The 10,868-nt window shown below is 53.0% G+C and overlaps 1 protein-coding gene across 3 annotated transcripts in view; it reads left to right on the forward strand.

Annotated features, from left to right (window-relative positions):
• The first annotated feature begins 5,671 nt into the window (after positions 1-5,671).
• LAD1 (ladinin 1) overlaps positions 5,672-10,868 on the forward strand; it is a 15,422-nt gene continuing 10,225 nt past the window's right edge. For all 3 annotated transcript variants that reach the window (XM_008573262.1, XM_008573263.1, XM_008573264.1), the window contains exon 1: positions 5,672-5,735. In XM_008573262.1, the coding sequence (XP_008571484.1) occupies positions 5,698-5,735 (38 nt within the window). In that variant the 5' untranslated portion in view covers positions 5,672-5,697. The remainder of the gene's footprint in view (positions 5,736-10,868) is intronic.

The following is a 10,868-nucleotide window of genomic DNA, read 5'->3' on the forward strand; positions in this document are numbered from 1 at the left end:
CTGTGTGTCTGGAGCCCACTTAGTGGCAGAGGTGATCAGGGCAGGGCCCAGCGCTCAGGGCTGCTGGGGCTAAAGTGCCATACTGAAGGAAGGGCCAGGTTAAACATTAGCCACAATGGCCCCCCACGAAGTGAGTCACACTCCCCACAAGGCTCTGGGCTGGGCAGACAGGGGGGCAGTTTTGTTCCAGGTGGGTGACCAAGCTGCCAAAGGCTGGGACAGGTCACTGGGACAAGTGCAGACAGCAGCTTCCTCTCCTGACCCCAAAGCTTGCCAGCCTGCTGGTCTCACAGTAGAGGCAAGGAGCAAGGCCATTCTCTGACTCCCAAGACACACTCCTAAGTGGGCCTGTGGGTCCCCTGAGGCCATGGCTGATCAGAGGGAGCCTTGATAACTCTGTGGCATTGGCACGGGGCACTGCAGTCAATATCTGGGGGCTTGGAAAGGGAAAGTAACTTGCTCAAGGTCACAGACCTAACCAGGACCAGGACACAGGTCCCTGGACTCCTGGTCTACTGAGAAAACTGGATGTGGGCACAGCTTTGGTCTCTCAGTAAGAGGCAGAGGCCCAGGGACCCGAGAAGCCTGCCTAGCTGCCCATCAGCTGCTCAGCACCCCAACTTGCTGCAGTGCTAACAGCTGGCCTCTCTCAAGGGCTGGCACAGGATGGTGAGCCTGGCCCTTGGCCCCGGGTTCAGGACAGAGGTATGGCCTCCCCTGGGGGCCAGGGCAGGTGTGTGGGAAGAGTGTGTGAACATGCGGGCTGTTCACCTGAAGGGGTGAGCCTGGCGTGCACGTGGGCATGTACACGCCATCTGCGGGCTCGCCTGCCCGTGAGTGGATGGACGCCTGTGTGTGCCTGTACTTGTGTTTCCCGGACGCTGTTCTCCTAATCGGCTCCTTGTGACCCAAGTGTCAACTGCCCCACCCCACTGTGGGGAAACCAGGGTCATAAATGTAGTGAGATTTTCACAAAGCTAAATGTGCTCAGCGGAAAGGGCTCTCCTTTGTTCTGAAAGCACGCATGCCTTCATTTTTTTATCGTAGTATTAAAATGTCCTTTACTTATGAGGTGGGAGGATAGTAGGTGGGAACTGTTGTTTTCTAGTGTTCTTACTTCACAGAGTAAAATGGTGGTGACACTGTACTCCCTAAGTATTCATATTAACAAATTACTGTTTGTTTGTAAAAACCGAAAGCCAGGGAGCTACTGCCCTGGATTCTTAGGGTGTGCGTTTTATCACCCCATTCATTCCTTATCTCCTCTTCCCCCAAGAGTGCCATGGGCATGGCAGCTGCTCAGCTGAGATGGGTGATGGGAACCGAAATGTCCTGATGTGACTTCCAAGCCAGCTGGTTGGGGCTGTGGATCGCCCGGGAGCTCCTCTCTGGCCTCTCTGGAAAAGAAGCTGCCCTGTGAGCCTTGCATCTGGGCGATTCCAGAGCCTGATCGCCTGGGGCACCTCAGAGCCTTGAGAGATGGGAGGAGAGAGGGAAACCCTTCCCCCACCGCTGGCTGGGAAATCTTGAACACTTCTTTTTCTTTTCTTTGGCGGCTGGCTGGTAAGGAGATCTGAATCCTTGACCTTGGTGTCACCAGCAACATGCTCTCCCAAGTGAGCCAACAGCCAGCTCAGGCTGGGAAATGTTAAAAACTTCTGCCTTTGACCAGGGAATTCCCAGTTGTGATAAGCCCTGCTTTGGTGGACTCTCCCTGGAGGAAGCGACCAGCATATGCTTACATTTTAAATATATGAACAATTTAAAGAATATAAAATGAACACCCATATGCCCCTCATTGAAAAAATTAGGATATTACAACTACTTTTGAAGCCTCTGTGTGCCCCTCCCCAGTCATAACCCCTTCCTCTCCACAAAGGTAAATGTGAGCCTCAAATGTGTTTATAATTCTCTTGATTTTCTTTATAATGTTACTACACATTTATGAATCCCTAAACAGCACATTGTTTAGGTCTGCAACTTTTCGTAAACCTTACATAAATGCATGCTTCTTGCCTCCCCCTTCAGCATGACAGTTGTGAATTCATCCCTGTTGATAATTACAGTTTATTCATTTTCTGGCTGTGAAATGATGAAATGATGAGAACACCATCGTTTGTTCATTCATTTCCTGTTGACGGACATTTGGGTGGTTTTCTGTTTCTACTACCACCAAAAGTGCTGCGTTGAAGACTTTCTCTACTGAGTAGTGCAATTGCTGAGTGGGCCAGAATGACCTCTTCACCTTTGCTAGGTTGTGCCACTTACACTCCTACCAGTGGCTGTGAGGGTTGCTGATGCCCCACATCCTGGTTTTGCCAGATCCTGCAGGCCGATGGTCCTGAACACTTAGACCCTCTTCCCAAGCCCCCAGCTTCTCCCTGACCAAGCCTCCCAGTGTTGCCCTGGACAGTGGTTCTCAGGCTGTTACTGTGAGGGTTGCTGATGCCCCACATCCTGGTTTTGCCAGATCCTGCAGGCCGATGGTCCTGAACACTTAGACCCTCTTCCCAACCCCCCAGCTTCTCCCTGACCAAGCCTCCCAGTGTTGCCCTGGACAGTGGTTCTCAGGCTGTTTGGGTTTTCCTGTTCTTCCCAGATCAAGTTCACACAATTCTCCAAATCTTTATTGAGCACCAACTATGCCAGGCATAGTGTTGAAGGACTACTGAAGTGAATAAGGTAGTCTTTTTCCTCTTAAAACACCCATAAGACACTCGGGAGGCCAGGACTGGGTTCACACAACTTGAACACCAATCTCCTGGCCTTCCTACTCAGCACTCGCCCTTGGGTGCCCTGGAAAACAACACGCAAAGCTGTTTCCTGAGCTCCCACACCCCAATATCCAACCATCTGTTGATTGGCTCCACCTGGCTGTCTTTGGGGACCTCTAATTCTAGTGGGGAGAGGCCAGGGAAGCTGCTGACTATCTTACAACACACAGACAGCCCTCCACAACAAATAGTTATCAGGCCCAAATGTCAATAATGCTGAGGGTGAGAAACCCTCGCTGGTCTGAAGCCACTGTCCTCCCTAATTCTCCTCCTCCTGAATCCCTGTCTCGTCAATGGCACCCACATACACTCATCCCTCAAGCTAAGGGGATGGGAGTCACCCAGGTTTCTCCTCCCACACCAGCCACAGTCAATCAACTCAGTCCTGACAACTCAGCCTTCCAAAGCTCTTGCCAACACCACCCTCTCTCCCGGCTGCCCTTGCTCAAGTCCCCTTCATTTCTTTTGGAGGCTATAAAGAATAGCCCCCAAGTGGTCTCCCCACTTCCAGCCTGACCTCCTGCCACTGCCTCCAGAGTTGTCTTCCAGAGTCTCAAAGGCCATTCTCCCTTCTCATTTTCTTCAACTTCCACATATTCTACAGGATAAAGGCTCATTGAGTCCTCAGCACAATACGCGGGTCCTTATTATCTGTCCCCAATCTTTCCCTTCGGCCTTGGAAGGTACTCGATGCTTCAGCACACTAGGTTTCTCTTCGTTCCACACTCACCTCTCACTTTTGTGCTCATAATGTCTTTGTTTCTGCTGTGTCCTGTAGCTAGATGCCCTTACTGCCTTTCTGACAGGTGAATCTCACTTAACCTTCAAGGCCCAACACAGACGTCCCTTCCTTTGTGAAGACATTCCTAATCCCTCCATTAGAATCAATCCCTCCTGGTGACACAATCTCAATTTTTATCACAGTCTGACTTGAATGAGGCTTGGGGTGTGTGTATGCTCATCTGTGGACGTGCACCAGCATGTGTGTGTCTTCACTGCTAGACTGGGAATGTCTTGACGTCAGAAACTAAGTCCTTATCATGTTTGTGTCATTGAATGTTAAAGGCACTTGTTGATTGCAGTGGGTGGAATTATGTCCTTCAGAAAGATGTGTCAATTCATAATCACTGGTACCAATGAACGTGACCTTATTTGGAAGTATGCGTAGGGTCTTCGCAGGTGTAATCAAGTTAAAATGAGGACATACTGGATCAGGGTGGGCCCTAGGCACTGGTACCAATGAACGTGACCTTATTTGGAAGTATGCATAGGGTCTTCGCAGGTGTAATCAAGTTAAAATGAGGACATACTGGATCAGGGTGGGCCCTAGTCTAATGTCCTTACAGGAGGAGGGAGACTTGGACACAGACACAGAGACACAGGCAGAATGCCATGTGATAATGGAGGCAAGAATTGGAATAATGCACCTCAAGCCAAGGAACTCCAAGAATGGCCAGCAACTACCAGAAGCTAGAAAGAAGAAAGGATTCTCCCCTCTAGGGAGAGGACTTTAGAGGGAGCGTGGCTCTGCCGACACCTTGACTTCAGACTTCTAATCTTCAGAACTGTTAGAAAAAAAATTTCTGTTGTTTCAAGCCACCCAGTTTGTGGCACTTTGTTACAGCAGACTTAGGAAACTAACATACCGATTTAGCACCAAGCACAGTGCCAGGCACATAGAAATGTCTAGTAAATATAATGCCTGCTCTCAAGGAACTATTTGGTCCCTAGGATGTAATTTACTTTTTGTTACCTTTACAGTTGTCTGCATACCAACTTTCCTTCCATGTATTTGGGTTTTTATATCCATAGAGGGTGTTGGATTTGGGGATGCTTTTTTTTTTTTCCTATCGGTAAGGGGATCGCAACCCTCGGCACGGTGTGGTCTGCACCGTGCTCATCCAGTGAGCGCACCGGCCATCCCTATATAGGATCCGAACCTGCGGCCTCAGCGCTCCCAGCGCCGCACTCTCCCAAGTGAGCCATGGGGCCAGCCCTGGATTTAGGGATTTTAGATACCTGGCTTCATGAGGTGTCCCTGGCAGGGCCAGCCTTCAAATGAGTAGGAGTATTTTTCTTCCTATGTTGAACTGCCACTACTGACCAGCCATGGGAAGAACATTCACTAGGTCCCCAAGGAGACAGTGTCAGACCCCGGATCAGAGTATGCAGGGACATAGCGTATTGAATGCCATCCCCTCTTTCTCTTTCCCTGGAAAGAGCAAATGGCTCAGGGTCCTGCCTTGGCCTCTGCTCAGAACTCTCTGGACATTGTCAACATTCAAGCTGCTCACTCCAGTGTCACCATCAGAGAATTTATTTGAATCCCACAACCTGGAAAGAAGCAGAGCAAAGTATCATTATTCCCACTTCACAGATGAGAAAACTGAAGCTATTGGCCCCAAGTCACATAGCTCATAAATGGCAGAATCAGAGCTCAAAGCCATGCCTCCAGCCTTCCAGTGCAGCAGTCATTCGCTGAACCTCACTTGTCACTTCTTATGCCAACAAGGAAGGCTCCCTGGAGGAGGGGGGCTTTGGGAAGCAGATAACTTAACAGGCTGCCTACGTGCGTTTCCAGGCCTCTGCTCAGCAGCTGGCTTGCCCTTCACTATAAGATCTTAGAGCTGGAGGGCACTGTAGAGACCACTGTCCCTGGATAGCACCGAGAGGAGGCTCAAGCTGGGCGGCAAGGCCCAGGAGAATGCTGGCAGTTCTGGCTCCCTTCCCTCTTATGCAGGTGCTTGGGGCTGCATCTCATTCCTCTCAGGACAGAAACTGCTGCCACTGACTCGCAGTTCTGACCTACCAGGGAAGATAAGATTCCCCATGCTCAGTGCCTGACCCTCTCTCGGCCCACCTGAAGCTGGTCCCGGATAGAAAGCGCGGCGGCGGCGCGGGGCTCCGGCAGCAGGCGGGCGGCATGGCTGGCAGCAGGAAGCACTGGTCGGCGCTGTCCAGGTGAGCGGCGCGCCTCGGGGCTCCTGTCCCCGGCCGCCTCCTCGCCCTGGGACCCTGGCACTGCGGCTGGACCCCGGTCTTGCTGCTCTCCAGGGGGGACGGAACTGGGACCAAACTCGGGACCCTTCAGGTGACAGGGCAGGTGCTCTCGCTTCCCGGCAGCTTCCTGTCTTCCCCCTTGGAACCTGAGGCTCCGCACGGGGTGTTTGGGGAAGGTTGGTCCCCAGCCTGGACAGCCCCCCGGGGCGTGACCCCCCTCTATGGGGGGGAGGGAACGTTTTGGGGGACTGGAGAAGTGTTCAGGAGTTACTTCCAAGTCTCATTCCTGAGAGAAGCTGCCCTCACTGTCCCGGTGTCTCTGGTAGAGAATTTTAGAGGGGGCCCCTGGGAAGTGTTCCTCAGCCCCTCTTGGTAGGGGCAGTTGGGGTGGCACCACCTTGGAGAGTCAGCAGAACAGGGACTAGTGAATAGGACCAGAGGGAAACAGACATCCCCCCACCCCCACCCCAAAGGAAGCTCAATTTCTGATTAGGGCGTTTTGGGGTGGCATCTGGGCTGGGGACCTCATGATATTTGCTGATCCCCTGTGTGCTGCAATCTTTGTGAACTGGTCTCTCAAAAGGTGGGAATTGGGTATCTTCTCCCTGCCTGCTAAACATCCTGTCAGGGTCAGAGAAGCCTGGGGTGCGGGGTGTCCAGGAGGCAGCACCCCTCATCGTGATTGGTGACTCCTCTTGGAGCTACCCTACACCTCTCCGCAGAAGTGCTTGCCTGAGCATCTTTACCTCCTCTTCCCCCACTAGGCACCTCCCCCTCCTCAACACACACACACACACACACACACGCACATACACACACGCGCGCACACACATACATACATACATACATACATACATACTTTGTCCCTAGTGAAACCGAAGCTCAGGCAGTAGCCGCACATACACACACGCGCGCACACACATACATACATACATACATACATACTTTGTCCCTAGTGAAACCGAAGCTCAGGCAGTAGCCCAGAGCTGGAGCCCTACTCCTTTGATCCCTTAGTCTCTAGGTAGGTGCAAATTGGCCTCCTGGTTCCTCTCAGGTGAGCATTTGGGTTCTGAGGGCTTTTTGAGGTCAGGGCTTTCTCTGCAGGTGCAGATCAGCAGCCTCCAGCCGTTTGGTACCACAGGCCTTCCCCATTAAGGCATCTTTCACTCATTTTCCAGAGCCTAGGGACTCCTCCTCCTGCCCTCCCCGAAGGGCTCCAGAGATACTTCATTGTCTCAGACTCAGCCTCCCCATAGCAGCTCATCCCCCAGTGCTGGGGGGCCACCTCCCCAGACCCTCAAGACTTCACAGGGCTCTGAAGCACAGTTGCCTGGTAACCCCAGTGCAGAGGGGCCCATGGAGTCTAGCGAGGGGAAAAGGTAAGCCCAAGAATGGAGGGAACTCAGTGCTCTGGAAAAGGAACCCAGGCTGCTATAGAGGTTGGCCACACCCAGGGAAGTCTGAGCTGAGGGTGGGGCTGGACAGTCAAGGCCGTGGACTCTGTATGTGGGTTAGTGTGCATGGGGGGGTCAAGTGGGAGTGTCTCTGCTTCTAGGTGTGGGCATATCTGTGCCTGTGAACGTCTGCTTATATACGTGTGGGTGAGCATGTTTATGGCCTGTGTAGTGATGAGCAGTCTGTGTGGGCAGTAGGTTCTTCTGTTGCCATGTTTGGAAGTCCAAATATGTTAAGTTGAAATGTTTATGGAAAACCTTGGTACTGTGCATTGGGTTAAAAATACAAACCAGACACTAATTCCTCAGAAGCTCACAGTCTGGTGGGATATATGTGATTTTGTGTCTGAGAACATGTTTGGATATGAATAAGGGGTGTGTGTTTTGCAGGGGGAGCAGCCAGGGCACTGGAACTCTTAAAATGAGAGCGAGTTCTGGTCTTAGCTTGTTCCCTGCTCAGATGGACATGGACTCATGTGGCTGCACGGGTGGGGCTAAGTTCTCATGGGATGTCCAGTGTCAGTGCCAGGGAACCCCTGGGAAACCAGTCGTGCCACAGGAGCCCCTGGCCTGCCCTCCCTGCTCGGCCCCAGCCCTCAGAGAGCCCCGTGGGCAGACGCAGCTGCTGCCAACAGTCACCCTGATGAGGCACCTGGAACAGAGGACCGCTCCCGCTCCGCTCCCTGAGTGAACAACAAGCCTCAGCGGGCAGGCGGGCAAGGGCTGTGAGTCACTGTCAACCGAGCCTCCCAGCTGGGGAGGACTGTGCTGAAGGTTTGATGAGTGTGGCTCCAGCGAGGGGTGGGCAGCTGAGGGCCAGCCTAGCCCATCCTTGGCAATAAGTAGAAATTCGGATGCTCCAGCCCTGGGATGGGGGCAGCGGTGAGCTGGCTGGCTGGGCGCCCTGGTCAGCAGTCTCGTCCTTTCCTCCCTGAGTTGGCCTGTGTGCAGGGGGTGAGGGGTGGACCGAGCAGCCAGTGGTTAATCATTTCCCTACCTGGGCCCTGAGCAGCCCTTCCACATCCAAGCTCTGCCCTGGGTTCCTCCTCCCATGAGACCATCAGGGCTGGAAGGGACCTCAGTGACCCCTCATTAAGCAGAAGGGGAGCTTGTGGCCTGCCCCACTCAGAGGCTGAAGACGGGCCTGAGGTCTCGGCCTGGCCTACCCCTGGTTCTCCCCTTCTCCACTCCTGCCCCTAAGATTTGCAAATTACGCTTCCTGAGCTCCAAGATTCCGCAAAATGCTTTTGGGACAGCCTTCACACCCTCTCCCTGCTTAACTGGAGCAGCTGAGCCCTGATCTGCTGTGTAATGGACTTCTACATGTGATTCAACTTGGGAAACTAAGTTCTGCTAAACATAACATTTAACTACTGCACTTAAACCCCTGCTCTCAGTCGCTGTAGAATAGATGGAAGTTAGATTTCAGGAAGAAACCTCCCAGGGAGATGTCAGAACAAGCTCTCCAGTGAGCAACAGACAGAATGTCTTTTAAATTATTTAGGAGACAAAGAAGATTCCCATCCCCAAAGGATGGAGTTGGCAGTCAGGAGGGGGAGGACAGCAGCCCTACACGGAGGTAAAGAGGGGGATGTGTCCCCAAATGAAGGCCAGGAGGTGGAGGAAAGGGTTGTTGAGAGGGAGAGAGAGGTAGGGCAGCTGCCCAGGGCTGTGGCATCAGCTGGCGAGAGTGTCTGGGACTCCCCAGCTGTTGGGGCCTGCCGGTTGCACCCAGGGCCTGCCTCTGGGGCTCCAAGGTCAATGACATATTGGCCACTGGGTTTCCCCAAACCTCTGCTCACCCGGGCAGCACCCTGTGCTCCCGCCTGTCCTGAGGTGGGGAATCCCACACCTTCAGAGGCCCTGCCAGGCCGCGTCGTTCCGGCCCCTGAATGTTTAGCTGTTGAGCTCCCAAGAAGGTGGGGCCTTATTTTGGTTTAGGGCCAGCCCTTCCAGGACATCCTTTTCTGGCAGTTGGGATCGTGGTTAAGGTCATGAGCTTTTGAGAGGCTGATCTAGACTGAAATCTTGGTTCCTTCTTTTTATTAGCTGTGCTATCTTGAGGAAGTTATTCACCCCTCTGAGCCTCAGTTTCCTCATATGCAAAATGGGGATAACACCCCCTTACCTCACAGGGTGGTCGTAAGGGTTAACATCAATGGTATTTGTAAAATACTCAGAACAGCACCTGGCATAATAGTAAGTACTTGCATGTTAGTGCTCTCGCTTCCTCCTTTATTCCTTTGTTGACTGATTTATTATTATTCACCATAATCAACAAACGTTAAGCACCATTCTAAGCCCATATGCATTTATTATTGGGGTTTCAACAACTGCACCTGCTGAGATCCGTCCTGGGAACTGCCCTTTGTCTCCCCTTCCCCTCTATTTCTGTCTATTTCTTCATGTTTAGAGGGCAGTAACCCCTTGCTTATAAGGGATAACATTTCTTCCTCAGGGAGGGGTGGTGGTGAAGGGACTCATGTTCTGCCAGGGAGTCAGGGATTGAAGGCAGCATGATTCCTGAGCACCAGGGGTGGTGACCACTTCACTTTGGGTGAGCTGTGGGGTCTTAGTGTAAAGCTTGGGGAAGCTCGAGGACTCCTGGGATCCACCTCCTACAGTCCAGCCCCAAAGACCCCTCAGGGCTCGGACCAACCTGGGAGTGAGTCACTTCCTAGAAGACCAGGCTCTGACTGATCACACACCATATAGGGCCCCACTGGAGGAAAGACAAATAGGCCGCTTCCCTGAGGGCTGACAGCAGCGTGTGAGAACCTGGTTTCTCAGGACCAAGGAATCCTGGAGGCTCCAGCCCAGCCTGTCCGTGGGTGTGGTCAGGGGAGAGGAGCTTCAGGCTCTGTGGGTCACTTTCCCGAGTAGGTGGATCCCTCAGCTTTGGAGGGCAAGAGCTGTTTCTAAACTAAGGACAAGGGCAGGGTGCGTCCAGAGGAGGAGAGGGCTGAAGATGTGGCCTCAGATGAAAGCCAGCAGAAGCTGGCATTTCTAATCTGAATAAGAGGAGCCGAGAGGTGGGCATCAGAGCCTGCCTTGCGAGGGACCATCCAGTTCGTGTGTAGTGAATGAATGAACGATCAGTCTTCAAATACACCGAGCTCACGGGTCATGCGAAGGCCCACGGGAGTCTTAAGTTCCACGGTCAAGGCTATTGGGGGAAAGCTTTGACTAGGGCCTTCCCGTCTCCACTGAGGTGGAGTCACATGGTGACTGACACAGGAGGAATTGAGGGTTTCACCAAGAAGGGCTGCCCTGACGGCAGGACTGGGAGGATCTGTAAGGTTTCTTCCCAAGGCAGCTCCTTTGCTGTGGGGTGATGAGCGGGCGCTCACCTTCCCCGGGCAGAGGGGTGGCAGATTGCCTTTGGGTGGGCTCAGGTTTGGCTCCCCACTTGGTGCCTTCCATATGAAGGCGGAGGCTTGGCGAGTCCTAGGGAAGCTGACATTTGGGCTTGCTCTTCCACGTTCCGTAGCGCCTGCTGCGTGCCGGGCGCGTGCGGGACAGCGGAGGGGAGGCGCCGGGGCTGTGCTTGTCTCCTCGGTGCAGGACGACCCCGTCGCATGCTCTCTCCACTCTCCTTCATTCGCTTGCCTTTTTTTTTTTTCTTTAAAAAAAGGAAAAC

Source organism: Galeopterus variegatus, unplaced genomic scaffold, assembly GCF_000696425.1.
Source record: "Galeopterus variegatus unplaced genomic scaffold, G_variegatus-3.0.2 Scaffold895, whole genome shotgun sequence".
In the NCBI taxonomy this organism is placed as follows: Eukaryota; Metazoa; Chordata; class Mammalia; order Dermoptera; family Cynocephalidae; genus Galeopterus; species Galeopterus variegatus.